This window comes from Chlorocebus sabaeus, chromosome 17 (assembly GCF_047675955.1).
Source record: "Chlorocebus sabaeus isolate Y175 chromosome 17, mChlSab1.0.hap1, whole genome shotgun sequence".
Classification (NCBI taxonomy): domain Eukaryota; kingdom Metazoa; phylum Chordata; class Mammalia; order Primates; family Cercopithecidae; genus Chlorocebus; species Chlorocebus sabaeus.
The window spans coordinates 7307839-7321845 of NC_132920.1; the positions used below are offsets into that span (position 1 = coordinate 7307839).

The 14007-nt window shown below is 41.6% G+C and overlaps 1 protein-coding gene and 1 pseudogene across 1 annotated transcript in view; one reads left to right on the forward strand and one right to left on the reverse strand.

Annotated features, from left to right (window-relative positions):
* RIOK1 (RIO kinase 1) overlaps positions 1 to 6338 on the forward strand; it is a 28381-nt gene extending 22043 nt beyond the window's left edge. The window contains exons 14-17 of the mRNA XM_007973771.3: positions 279 to 398; positions 1832 to 1885; positions 3181 to 3333; positions 5976 to 6338. Coding sequence (XP_007971962.3) covers positions 279 to 398; positions 1832 to 1885; positions 3181 to 3333; positions 5976 to 6086 — 438 coding nt within the window. The 3' untranslated portion in view covers positions 6087 to 6338. The remainder of the gene's footprint in view (positions 1 to 278; positions 399 to 1831; positions 1886 to 3180; positions 3334 to 5975) is intronic.
* A 4712-nt stretch (positions 6339 to 11050) lies between these two features.
* Positions 11051 to 11727, reverse strand: LOC103222213 (peptidyl-prolyl cis-trans isomerase A pseudogene; annotated as a pseudogene).
* Between the last annotated feature and the right edge of the window lie 2280 nt (positions 11728 to 14007).

Below are 14007 nucleotides of genomic sequence, written 5' to 3' on the forward strand. Positions count from 1 at the left end.
GTTATTCTAAGGGTAACCTTGAATCAGCTCTAATGTTTTTTTTTTCCCCTTCCTTAAAATAAGTCATATGCAAAATTTAGTGTTCTATCATTAGCAGTGTTACTTTTGGGACACCACATCGCAGATGGGACACCAGTGTGTGCAGACAGCTTGGCCAAGCATCAGTGTTGGGGATGAATGAATATATAGATTCCCCTGTAACCTAATGGAGAAGTATGCTGTGTGAATGTGAGAAGTATATGAATAACAGTTTTGATTTTGCTTTTCCTCTCTGTTAGGTGTTTAAGCGAGCATATATTCCTAGAACCTTAAATGAAGTAAAACATTATGAGAGGGATATGGACCTAATTATGAAATTGAAGGAGGAGGACATGGCTGTGAATGCCCAACAAGATAATGTAAGTAGATTGGTTGGTGTATAGCAAGCAGCTCTTCAAAAGTAGTAGGGGACTGTCCCAAACCTCTTTGGGCCTTTTAAGTTCCCCTAATCTTGGATGTTGGCTTCTGAGCTAGCAAGATGACTGTGTTAACTTACATGCACATTGAATGTAAAGGGAATTCATTGGAATTTATGAGAGGAGGTAACACATTTGAATGAGTCCAACAAGTTATAATTGTAGAAACAAGATTCAGATAGAAGTTTAGGCTATTAATGGTTATTATATGAGGTCCGTTAACATATATTTCTTTAACATACATCATTCAGGAAAAATTTCTTTTTGGTAAAGGGCCAGATAGTAAATATTTTCGGCTTTGTAAGCCAAGAAACAGAATTAAGGTGATTACGTAGGTCCTTATGTAACAAGAGAGAAAAAACTTCACCCTCAATTTGTATTCGTGAAATTAGAAATACTTTAATGATAACTGAATACACTTTTGTGTAATACAAATATACTAAAGAAGAGTGAAATTATTCGATGTGGGGCAGATAATATTTCGCTTAATTGGGGCTCAAATTTTGTGTTTGCTATCTTCAAATTGATGGCAAATGTTTATCTGTAAAAACTACCAGGTAGGCTGGGCGCAGTAGCTCCCACCTGTAATCCCAGCCCTTTGGGAGGCCGAGGTGGGCAGATCACTTGAGATCAGGAGTTCGAGACCAACCTGGCCAATATGGTGAAACTCCGTCTCTACTAAAAATACAAAAATTAGCCAGGCATGGTGGCGTGCTCCTGTAATCCCAGCTACTGGGGAGGCTGAGGCACAAGAATCACTTGAACGCAGGAGGCGGAGGCTGCAGTGAGCTGAGATTGCACCATTGAACTTTAGCCTGGGCTATAAAGCAGGACTGTCTCAAAAAAAAAAAAAAAAAAATAAGGGCCGGGTACGGAGGCTCACGCCTGTAATCCCAGCACTTTGGGAGGCCGATGTGGGTGGATCACCTGAAGTTAGGAGTTCGAGACCAGCCTGGCCAACATGGTAAAACCTCGTCTCTACTAAAAATACAAAAATTAGCTGGGCATCGTGGCGGGCGCCTGTAATCCCAGCTACTCAGGAGGCTGAGACAGGAGAATCTCCTGAACCCTGGGTGGCAGAGGTTGCAGTGAGCCAAGATCATGCCACTGCACTCCAGCCTGGGCGACAAAGCAAGACTCTGTCTCAAAAAAAAAAAAAAAGAACAACTATCAGGTGGCTGGTTGGATTTGGCCAGTAGATCTGGTAGACAGAAATAATATTGTAAACTTTCTGTGTTACAGTGAGATTAATTTTAGATACCTTTTTATAATCATAGGAGATGTTATTTAACCCACATTGTTCTTAATAGTACAATATGCATATTTCATTGTCTAGTTTTATGTTGATCCTTTTTTTTTTTCCTTTTGGTTATAAGATTCTATACCAAACTGTCACTGGATTGAAGAAAGATTTGTCAGGCGTTCAGAAGGTATGAAGAACGTGTGTTACTGTTTGTTTATGTGAAAACACTTATAAAGGATATAAAACTCTAGTCATATTATTTGTTTTTATTGTTTAATATTATTAGAACTAAATTCTATTTTATATTGTTAAAATTTTATAATTGCTTTCAAAGTCTGTGGACATCTTCAGAAATGCCGTTTTTGTGTTCTTTCTACACATAGCACTGAAATTTGGAAATTATTTTTCTTTGTGTCTCTGAATTGTTCTGTGATTGCAGGTGAGGTATTTATCTTTTTTATTCTAGTTGTCATTTGTGGAGTTATTAATGATAGCCCTCGTGCTTCTTGATGGTTTTTACAACCAGCTTAGGAGAACTGTGGAATGTGGTCTCCTACCAGGATATTACTTGTTAAAGAACAATCTCATGAGTTCAGCAATCCTGCTGTGCTGGATTCCTGTCATGTTCTTTTTTCTTAAAACAATCTTGTTTTGTTTTACATTTTAGAAGGGCAGGGATTAAGTAATTCTAACTTAGGCAGTCATAAAAGCAGTCTTTATTTCTTCAAATCTTCCTAATTGAAGACTTAAAGGATCACAGTTTGCTTTCTTAAAATCATGTCTTTTCTGTGGAAAGAATTGAATTAGGGGAATTCTGGTATTTTGCATTTCTGAGTTATAATAACAGGTGTCATAAGGAAGTTATGCTTTGGATTGCAGACCATGAAGATTTTATTGCCGCAAGCTAGAAAATCTTGTACAATTGACTTCTAAAGATCTGGTTTTTTCCTTATAAAAAGGAAGCCTCACTCTTAAAAACTGCTGGGAAGCACTGTATTAGACAACTGCTAAATTTCAGGAAGTAATGAAAATTTCTCTTCTTTGAATATTGTTTTCCCTCTCAATTGGATTAGTTTATTGCTAGAAATGTGGTTCACAGGAAAACAGCTGTGCAGTTATCCGTATAAATCTTTATTTTCTACCTCTATGTATATTTAGCCTCTTTCCCAATCCCAACTAAATGCCCCTGATTAGCTAAAAGAAGCAGAACAGTTTTGTCGTTGGTCTAGGTCACGCAGTAAAACCCTGGTTCATTTGGGTGTGTTCTTGAGCCTTACTTGGAGTGGCTACTTTCATGTTTCCCTCCTGATGTTCATTCTGGTGTTTTAATGTTTCAGTACAGGATGTTAGTTTTTAACATATATTTGCGAGCCTAAAATCTGAATTCTGGCATTAACACATTTAACAACAACACATAACTTGGTTTATGTGTTGTTTAGAATTACATGGTTTAGAATAACATGGTTCTTTAATAATTTCAAGGTCCCTGCACTCCTAGAAAATCAAGTGGAGGAAAGGACTTGTTCTGATTCAGAATATATTGGAAGCTCTGAGTGCTCTGACACAGACTCTGAAGAACAGGGAGACCATGCCCGCCCCAAGAAACACACCACGGGCCCTGACGTTGATAAAAAAGTAAGCAATGAGATACATTCCCCTTTTCTTTAGTGTGGGAGCACAGCCGCTCTTGTTTCTCTTTGCTCAAGGATCTAGCTAGATTGTGATGGCCGAAAACATTATTGGTAAGTACCTCTAATTACAGTTTTAATATCTAAGTGTGAACTTGACTTTCGGTGGTAACGTTATCTCAAGATTGGACTGCTCATCGGAGCACCTTGGGCATTGCCTAGAGAGAGCACGCACTAAATTCAGTACATTTTGTATGAAGTACAAGTGATGTTAGGGTTGACTCAGGGTAAATACTGAAGAGCCATTTCAGGGGGACTTATAGCCCAGCTTGATGTTTCTGGAATCTGAAAGACTGTATAACAGTCCCCGCTTCCATGCTTTCACTTTCTACTGTTTCAGTTCCCAGCAGTCAGCCTTGGTTTGCAAATATTAAATGGAAAATTCCAGAAATAAAGAATTTATAAGTTTTGAATTGCTCACTGTCCTAAGTAGTGTGATGAAATTTATGCTGTCCTCCTCCATCCTGCCTGGGATGTGAATCACCACGTGGTCCAGCGTCTTCACACTGTCGACACTCCCCACCCGTTAGTCACTTCGTAGCCTTCTTGGCTATCGGTTCAGCTGCTGTGATGTGGTGGTGCTTGTGTGCAAGTAACCCTCACTTTGCTTAATAATGTCCATAAATTACAAGAGTAGTGATGTTGGAAGTTCAGGTGTGCTTTAGAGAAGCCATAAAGTTCTTCCTTTAAGTGGAAAGGTGACCATTCTTGACTTAGCAAGGAACTCATGCCTGTAATCCTAGGACTTTGGGAGGCCAAGGGGAGCAGATCACTCCAGACCAGTCTGGGCAACAGAGTGGTACCCTGTCTGTTAAAACATTGGTGATGAGCACCTGTAGTCCCAGATACTTGGGAGGTTAAGGCAAGAGGATCCCTTGAGCCCAGAAGTTTGAGGTTCTAGTGAGCTGATCATGCCACTGCACGCCAGCCTGGGTGACAGAGTGAGATTCTGTCTCAAAAAAATAAATAAGAAAAGGAAAAGAATCATATGCTGAAGTTGCTGAGATCTATGATGAGGATCTTTTATCCGTGACACTGTGGAGAGGGAAAAAGATGTTTGTGCTGGTTTTGCTGTCTCACCCCAAACTGCAAAAGTTAGGCCCATAGTATGTGATAAGTGCTTAGTTAGGATGGAAAAGGCATTAAATTTATGGGTGAAAGATGTAAACAAAAACATCTTCCAGTTGACAGCACCATGTTGCACTGGAAAGCATTGAGCCTATACGAAGGTTTCAAAGGTTTCAGCAAGAGTTCCCCTGAAATGAGTGACACCAGGCCATTTACTGTAAGGAATAGTTAAACAGATTCAGGAGTAGGTTTGGACTAAACAGAAAAATTACCAGAGAGGCTGCATCTGCCAATGAATAAGCTACTGTCACATGAGTATGATACTGTGGGATATTTTGAGAGTGAGAAAGACCACATAAAATAACTTTTATTATAGTATATTGTTACTATTCTATTATTAGTTATTATCTCTTACTGTGCCTAATTTATAAATTAAACCTCATCATAGGTATGTATATATAGGAAGAAACATAGTATATATAGGGTTTGGCACTATCCACTGTTTGAAGCATCCACTGGGGGTCTTGGAACATATATCCCCCATGGATAAGAAGGGACTCTTGTCTTTAATTCCTAGCCATAGACATAAGAGACACTGCTGACTGAATGCTATGTAACTATTATTATTCCATCTTAGTCTAATCCTTTAAACCATATGCAATGTGGGTCCCAAGACTTCTGAGGGACATACTCAGCGGCTAGCCTATTTTCTCATGTCTACTAGAAACACATACTTTGTCTCTTTCCAATGTCTGTTTCTGTTAGAATATGGAACTTGTAAAGAAAAGTATTTGCAAACATTTAATAACATTCTCAGGGATATTTCTGTTTGGCTGTCTTCACATTTCTATTAAGGAAGCTCAAGGCCAGTGGTGGTGGCTCATGCCTATAGTCTCAGCTACTAGGGAGGTTGAGGCAAGAGGATTGCTTGAGCCCAGGAGCTTGAGGCTGCAGTGCACAATGATCCTGCTACTGCCCTCCCGCCTGGGTGACAGAGTGAGTCCCTGTCTCTAAAAAGAACAAGCTCAAAGACAGTTTTCACCCCAAGTTCTCCACCAACCCATAATCATTTTCTTTTCTTTGTTTTATATTACACTCACTTTTCTTCTTCTGTGTGTATATTTTATTTAGTTATAATAAGAAGAAGAATACTGCAGGTGGGTGCAGTGGCTCATGCCTGTAATCTCAGCATTTTTGGAGATTGAGGTGGATGGATCACTTGAGCCCAGGAGTTCGAGACCAGCCTGAGCAATCTGGCGAAGCCCCATCTCTACCAAAAAATACCAAAAAAAACCTAGCCAGGCGTGGTGGTGTGTGCCTGTTGTCCCAGCTACCCAGGAGGCTGAGGTGGGAGGATTGCTTGAGCCCAGGAGGTGGAGGCTGAAGTGAACCATGATCATACCATTGCACTCCAGCCTGGGTGACAGAGCAAGACCCTGTCTAAAAAACAAAAAAACAAAAAACAAAAAAAATGCATACTCCAAATGAATGAAATTTGGCTTTTTTGTTTGCTTTTTACAGGAAAGAAAAAAGATGGTCAAGGAAGCCCAGAGAGAGAAAAGAAAAAACAAAATTCCTAAACATGTGAAAAAAAGAAAGGAGAAGACAGCCAAGACGAAAAAAGGCAAATAGAACGAGAACCATATTATGTACAGTCATTGTCATCAGTTACTTTTCTCGCCTGAACTCTAAGCTGCGTCTGGAAGATGGCTTATTGATTTTAACCAAATTGTCATCATGTCTGTCTGTGAAGACGGATTCAGTGTTTTCATGTAATTATGTAAAAAGCTCTAAGCTCTAGAGTCTAGATCCAGTCACTGACTCTGGTGTTGACAGAGGATTTATTTAAGCTATTATTTTAATAAAGAACTTTGTACATTTTTATTTTTATATGTTTTTCTCTTACAAATATGTTTTCGGAAGCATGATAAATATTTAAATGTAGTCAGTATCTATAACTCTTACGTGAGTGTCCAGAGGCACTCATGGGAAAATTGGTTTTGCTTTCTTTGTACACACCAGAGACCCATCTGAGGCCATCTGATTATAAGGCCATGTTTATGTAAAGGGAATTTCACTTACAGTTCAGCTGGCTGTTGATTTAATCATTCACGGCAACTCTGCCCTTGTGTGTATTGGTGATCATTTGTAATGCTCTTACACTTCATCTTTAATGTTCTTTTTGGAGCTAGGACCTCTCAGTTCATCTAGTTTTTTACATTCAACCATTTGGCATGTTTGTTCATTCATCAAAAATTTGAGTATTTTAGCTGCTAGGAATACAGCAGAAAACAAACTAGGCAAAAATTACTACCTTTGAGGAGTTTACATTTTGATAGGAAGATAAGACATTAACCAAAATAAGTAAAAAGTGGTGTATCAGCAGATGATAAATTCTATGGAGAGAAATAATGCAGAGATGAGAGGGCGCCTATTTTGCAGGAGTTTGCAGTTTAAAATAGGGTTCCTGGAAAGGCCTTACTGCGGGCCGATATTTGAGCAAATACTTGAAGAAGGTGAATCGTGTGCATAACAGGAAGGAAGAACATGCCAGGCAGAGCAACCAGCAGTTGCAAAGCCCTGAGGCAGGAGTGTACGTGACATCTTCCAGAAACAGAGCTGAGACATCAAGGGAGAAAGTAGTCGATGCAATCAGATAGTGTACGGCTGTGGGAGGGTTTTGGCAGGGGAGTGATACGATCTGACTTCTGCTTTAAAAGGATTACTCTGGCCTCTGTGGAGAATCGACCAGGAAGCAAGGGTAGGAGACCAGTGGGTATGTTCATTGAAGTAAACCCAAGCAAGAGACGCTGATGGCTTGGTATAGGTTGGTGGCTGACATGAGAGAAGTGGTTGCACATTCTAAGGGAAGAGATGAGATTGCGAGGAGTGAAGGGTGACTTCAGGGTTTCTGACCTGAGCAGCAAGTGAGATGACTAGAGTTGCCACTTACTGTGATGGGAAAGACTGTGGGTGGGAGCAGGTTTGGGGAGGGTAAGAGGGTGAGATAAAATCTTACATTGCAACATAGCACAGATACTAAAAGAAATTACCAATATAGTTTTTTTAATGGTACATTTTATGTTAGAAGTGACTATTGTAGTCATTGCATTTAGAAATAATTTCCAAAAACCAACCCCTAGTTTTCACTGAAACTGAAGTTCAGTCCTGCTTATTTGACTAGGTTATTGGGGGAAATCATTTGAGCTCTTTATTGTGTTTATTTTGACTTTAAAGTTCAACATGTGAAATATAATTTCAATGAAACACAGAAATAATCCCTGTGAAATAGTCTACAGTTAGCACAATGAAAGAAAAAGCAAAAGCAGACATCAATCCTGCACACATCTGGGGAGTTTATCTTCAGGATCTTCCAATTCTTGTGTTTGTTTCGGTCTTACTCTCTGACATGGTTTGTTTGCCTCAGGAGGTCAAGCTCCTCAGCGCTGTCTTTTGCTGAATCACGCAGTTTCCAAGCTTGGAATCAGTGCCACTTGGCCAGATGTAGCGATAGCAGGATTGTGGGGCAGTTCATTCTCTTACATTGCTACTGGGAGGAAGTGACTTGTAAAACATCAAGCGTTGGTCATAAAGATTCTAACCTGAGAAAAGCTTTTTTGATACCTCTCTCGCTGATATGGCTGTATCCTTGTTTGGTTTCTGGGTCATAAGGCTGTGGCTGGTTTAAATAGCCACTCATCGTATTCTTGCCAACCTTGTCTGAAATTATCGTCCGCATCAGAAGACTTAGAAGGAGCCTAATCTTAGGCAAACAACTAGCAGGGCTGCTTGCAGACTTTGATAACAATTGAGTTTTGATCGTTTGGCAGGTTTTAGGTTAATGGATTATTGGTTGTACAGTTACTTTCTATTTGGAAAGGTGAAGTTTGGGTCTCTTGGCCCAAAGCTGGGGACAGTATTTTGTTGGTTGTAGTTATATCTGATTTCATATGTTGATTATTCTCATTCATCAAAATAATGCAGATGTTTCTAAAAGTTTACTATGAGAAATCTAGATAACTTCTTTGAAGCACAAAATTACAGCTCTTTCCTATGCTGCTGTCACTCATTCTTCCTTTGATAAACCTGTTTAGGAATAGAACGTTTCGGCCAGGCGCGGTGGCTCAAGCCTGTAATCCCAGCACTTTGGGAGGCCGAGATGGGCGGATCACGAGGTCAGAAGATCAAGACCATCCTGGCTAATACGGTGAAACCCCGTCTCTACTAAAAAATACAAAAAAACTAGCCGGGCGAGGTGGCAGACCCCTGTAGTCCCAGCTACTCGGGAGGCTGAGGCAGGAGAATGGCATAAACCAGGGAGGCGGAGCTTGCAGTGAGCTGAGATCCGGCCACTGCACTCCAACCCGGACGACAGAGCGAGACTCCGCCTCAAAAAAAAAAAAAAAAAGGAATAGAACGTTTCTCAGCCGGAAAGTACCACCATTTCTTTTTTGTTTTTTGTTTTTGTTTTTGTTTTTTGAGATGGAGTCTTGCTCTGTCACCCAGGCTGGAGCACAGTGGTGCGATCTTGCCTCACTGCAACTTTCACCTCCCAGGTTCAAGTGATTTTCCTGCCTCAGCCTCCCGAGTAGCTGGGATTATAGGTGCCCGCCACCACACCTGGCTAATTTTTGTATTTTTAGTAGAGACAGGGTTTCACCATGTTGGCCAAGCTGGTCTCAAACTCCTGACCTTAGGTGATCCACCCACCTCGTCTCCCAAAATGCTGGGATTATACGCGTGAACCCCCACTCCAGGCCAGCACCACCATTTGAATGTGATCTTTTAGTGGAGAAATGAGAATGGTGGCAGATCTTTGCCCAGGTCTGTCTGATCAAGTATGAATCCATGGTTCTTGGCTAACATCAGGTTTTCTTCAACTTTATCGCTAACTTGATGAAGACAGATCCAAGATGTTGAAAAACTTTATAGCTTGGCACTAAGAGTTGTTTGAGATCTTTCGTTTTCATGAGTATTCTGTTTAATTCTGTGCTAGCAGCTTGTTTCTTGGCTGTGGGCCCATCCTGTTTTGTGGCTGTGATTTCATTAACCTTTTGGCTCAGAAAAGGAAGAGATTAAATAAAAGTTCTTCCAGATGCAGGTAAAAATGAAATTTAAGGACATCTCAAATGTCAGGCTCTGAATGCTATCTCTAGAAAATCCTTTTCATTTTCAAAAACTTGATAAGCTCTCTAATTTCTAGTGGTCTATACACATCGTAAATAAAGACCTTGAGTGTTCAGAGCTTTACTTTGATTTCTGAGGTTTACTTTTTTGATGGAAGAGCTAAAAGAATTGGCAGCGTGAGCACATTCTCCTTAAGTATAGTTTCCCATGAAGATTTCAGGTACAGGGATCAAAACCAAGAACTCTCCACATTCTATCTCCTAAATGGGATTAGGGTGTCACATTCCCTGCATTTTGGTTGGAGTATTTAACTTTCATACCCTTTGGGTTTGTGTTGCCTTGGACATGAAGGCTTTTAAGTGTTTCAGGGGAAACCATAATATTGGTGTGAAATCATTAAAGCCAGTTTTGTAAGGAAAGAATTATTGTCTCGCATCTATGCCTTCCAGAGATCTTAGTCCCAGTTGATGGTGTTGTAGAATCCTCTGAATTTGGAGAATATTGACTGCATTTGTGGAAATCTTGACTTTGGTTTTCAGCTTGCTTCTTTTTCTGTGTGACTGCACATCCTGCTTTGGTTACTGGCTGGTCATGATCGTGAGGAGGTGGCCCTTACAGCTAGAGTAGCCTCACTGCCACAAAATCCTTTTTGACTTCTTCTTTTTTTTTTTTTTTCTTTCAGAATGATAAGAGTTTCTTCTGGCATAAAGCAGAGCCATCTCCAGATCTCGGAGACAGGTTTCCATTGCCTTTTATGGGTGCTATGTTTGGGTTTGTTTAAAGGCTGATTAACTTTTGTCATCTTTGGGTGAACTTGTAGCCATGACCAATTCTGTACAGTATATATCTGGCATCAGTCATATAACTTGGCAGTGAAAAAGTAGTGACTTTGGGGCCAAAACATTGTTGGAGTCAGGATGCTAGAATGCTAGGTTGGAGAGGCTGCGGTGAGAGAATGGGGTGTTGGAAGTTGTAGTATAGAGGTTGCCCTTGCTGGCGGTGTCTAGGATACAGCCACAGGCGTGAGTGGCTGTGGTAGGGTAGCAGATAAAGCACGAAGGCTAGAAGGGCAAGGACCGAGGTAGAATTGTGGAGAGTCATTCGAGTTCTGATGGGCATCGTTTGAGAGTATCAGAGACAAGCTGAAAATGTTCAGAGTGAGGGGTAGTGCCCTACAGGAGGGGACATCACCCATGCCCGTGATGGAGGGGAAGTGAGTGGCGTCTGATGACACAGGGCAGAAGGGGGCAGCAGGGAAGAGGCGCCCAAGAGGAGAGCCAGAGTGTAGATGCAGTGAGGAGGAGGGAACCCTCAGAAGAGAAGTTGGGAATAAAGGGCTTTTTTGTTTGATTGGTTGGTTTTTTATGGTATGTTACCATGAGCACTGTGGGAGTGTTTCAGGAATCAGAAAGGTGAGAAGAGGGGTCCATTTTTTTGTTGTTGTTGTTATTTAGTTTTTATTTCATAATCATAAACTTAACTAAACTCTGCAATCCAGCTAGGCATGGGAGGGAACAAGGAAAACATGGAACCCAAAGGGAACTGCAGCGAGAGCACAAAGATTCAAGGATACTGTGAGCAAATGGGGTGGAGGGTGCTCTCCTCAGCTACAGAAGGAATGGTCTCGGGGCAAAGATAAAACACAAGTCAAACTTATTAGAGTTGTCCACAGTCAGCAGTGGTGATCTTGCTGGTCTTGCCATTCCTGGACCCAAAGCGCTCCATGGCCTCCACAATATTCATGCCTTCTTTCACTTTGCCAAAGACCACATGCTTGCCATCCAACCACTCGGTCTTGGCAGTGCAGATGAAAAACTGGGAACTGTTTGTGTTGGGTCCAGCATTTGCCATGGACAAGATGCCAGGATCTGTATGCTTTAGGATGGAGTTCTCCTCTTCAAATTTCTCCCCATAGATGGACTTGCCACCAGTGCCGTTATGGCGTGTGAAGTCACCACCCTGACACATAAACCCTGGAATAGCTCTGTGAAAGCAGGAACCCTTATAACCAAATCCTTTCTCTCCAGTGCTGAGCACGAAAATTTTCTGCTGTCTTTGGAAACTTGTCTGCAAATAGCTCAAAGGAGACGCGGCCCCAGGGCTTGCCGTGGACAGCAATGTCAAAGAACACAGTGGGGTTGACCATGGCTAATAGTACAGGGTTTTCCTCGGCAGCGGCGTCTGCAAAGCTGAAGAGGAGTCTATTTTTTATTGGACCTCAGGTGCAGCTCCCACTGTGGGGTTGGGTGCATCAGGGTCTCAGATCCTGACACCATTAAGAAAGCAAATGCTGTAACCACTGTGGAAGTAATAGCAGTACCTCCCTCATAGATTATTGTGAATGATGCTGAGAAGAGCTGGTGGGGAACTTTGCAATGGATGAATCAGGCTGATAGTACCCGAACCCATTGCTTTGTCAATAAAAGTGGAGCAGCCAGCCCGGTAGGTGCTCCTGTTGTGATGTAAAAGGAAGTATATAGAACCATCTACAAAATACCTCACCTGCCCCTAAAAACACTGAACCTGAACTATGTGGCCACTAGATATAACTAGGAGTTTACAGGAAATACAGGACACAGGAACAGGATAAATGATCCTATGAGGACACAACCAAATCTAGAATAAGGAAGAGTCCACAAGAAAAAAAAAAAAGGAAGGCCGGGCACGGTGGCTCACGCCTGTAATCCTAGCAGTTTGGGAGGCTGAGGCTGGCAGATCAAGAGGTCAGGAATTCAAGACCAGTCTGGCCAACATAGTGAAACCCTGTCTCTACTAAAAATACAAAAATTAGCTGGGCATGATGGCACGTGCCTGTAATCCCAGCTACTTGGGAGGCTGAGGCAGGAGAATCTCTTGAACCCAGGAGGTGGAGGTTGCAGTGAGCCGAGATCGTGCCACTGCACTCCAGTTTGGGCAACAGAGTGAGACTTCATCTCAAAAAAAAAAAAAAGCACAAGTGGTTTCAGACCACATATCCCCATGCTGTGTACAGCATTTGGATCCTGATGAAATCAAACCAATTGTAAAAAAATTGGTGTGGTGTTTTAAAAATAAGGAAAGTTAAAAATGAAATATATATTAGATGGTAGTAAGGAATTATCCATTTTATTGGATATGATAGTGATATTGTGGTTACATTTTTTAAAAATGTGTTCCATCCAAGTATCTATGAAGTCTTTATGAATAGGATGTCTGGGATTGTTTTAAAATACTCCACCCTGTCTCTAAAGAAAAGTGGCAGTAGATGAAGCAAGATTTGCAGAATGTTAATAATTGCTAAAGCTGGGTAATGGATATGTGGGGATTCATAATACTGTTCTCACTGTTTTTGTGTATAAAAATTTCTCTAACAAAAAGGTTTTTAAAAACAAATTTTAAGAGCGTCTCACTCTCTTGCCCTGGCTGGAGTGCAGTAGCACCTTCTTAGCTCACTGCACCCTCAGCCTCCTGGGCTCAAGTGATCTTCCTACCTCAGCCTCCCTCGACTGTCTGGGCTCAAGCAATCCTCCTGCCTCGGCCTCCCAAAGTGCTGGGATTACATCCACCACACCCAGCCAATAAAACATTTTCTAAAAATGTGTTAAAGTATATTGAACACTCAATATGGCTTATCACATAGTAGTGCTATATTATACAAGTGTCTATATATATTTGTTATTTTACTTACTACTTTTAGGTAACTTCTTTTGCCTAGGCATCAGGTTTAACCATGTGGGCTAAGAAGATAGGTCTAGGCAGGATTATAATGCCAGTAATGACCTAGCCTGGTGTCATGAAATGCCCTTTTGGTTCTGAAATTTATATCCTATTAGTGGGTGCAGTAAGAGAACTTGTATATTGAACAAATGCAGATATAATTAATTTTGCCAACCTGATCCTTGTTTTAAAAGATAGTATCAGCCAGGCACGGTGGCTCATGCCTGTAATCCCAGCACTTTGGGAGGCCAAGGAGGGTGGATCACCTGAGGTCAGGAGTTCGAGACCAGCCTGGCCAACATGGCAAAACCCTGTCTCTACTAAAAATACAAAAATTAGTCAGGCGTGGTGGTGTGCGCCTGTAATCTCAGCTACTGGGGAGGCTGAGGCAGGAGAATCGCTTGAACCTGGGAGGCAGAGGTTGCAGTGAGCCGACATTGTACCACTGCACTCCAGCCTGGGCGATAGAGTGAGACTCTGTCTCAAAAAAAATAAAAGAAGGCCGGGTGCAGTGGCTCACACCTGTAATCCCAGCACTTTGGGAGGCTGAAGCAAGCGAATCACAAGGTCACGAGATTGAGACCATCCTGGCAAACACGGTGAAACTCCATCTCTACTAAAAATACAAAAAAAAAAAACAAAATTAGCCGGGCATGATGGCGGGCACCTGTAGTCCCAGCTACTTGGGAGGCTGAGGCAGGAGAATGGCATGAACCCGGGAGGCAGAGCT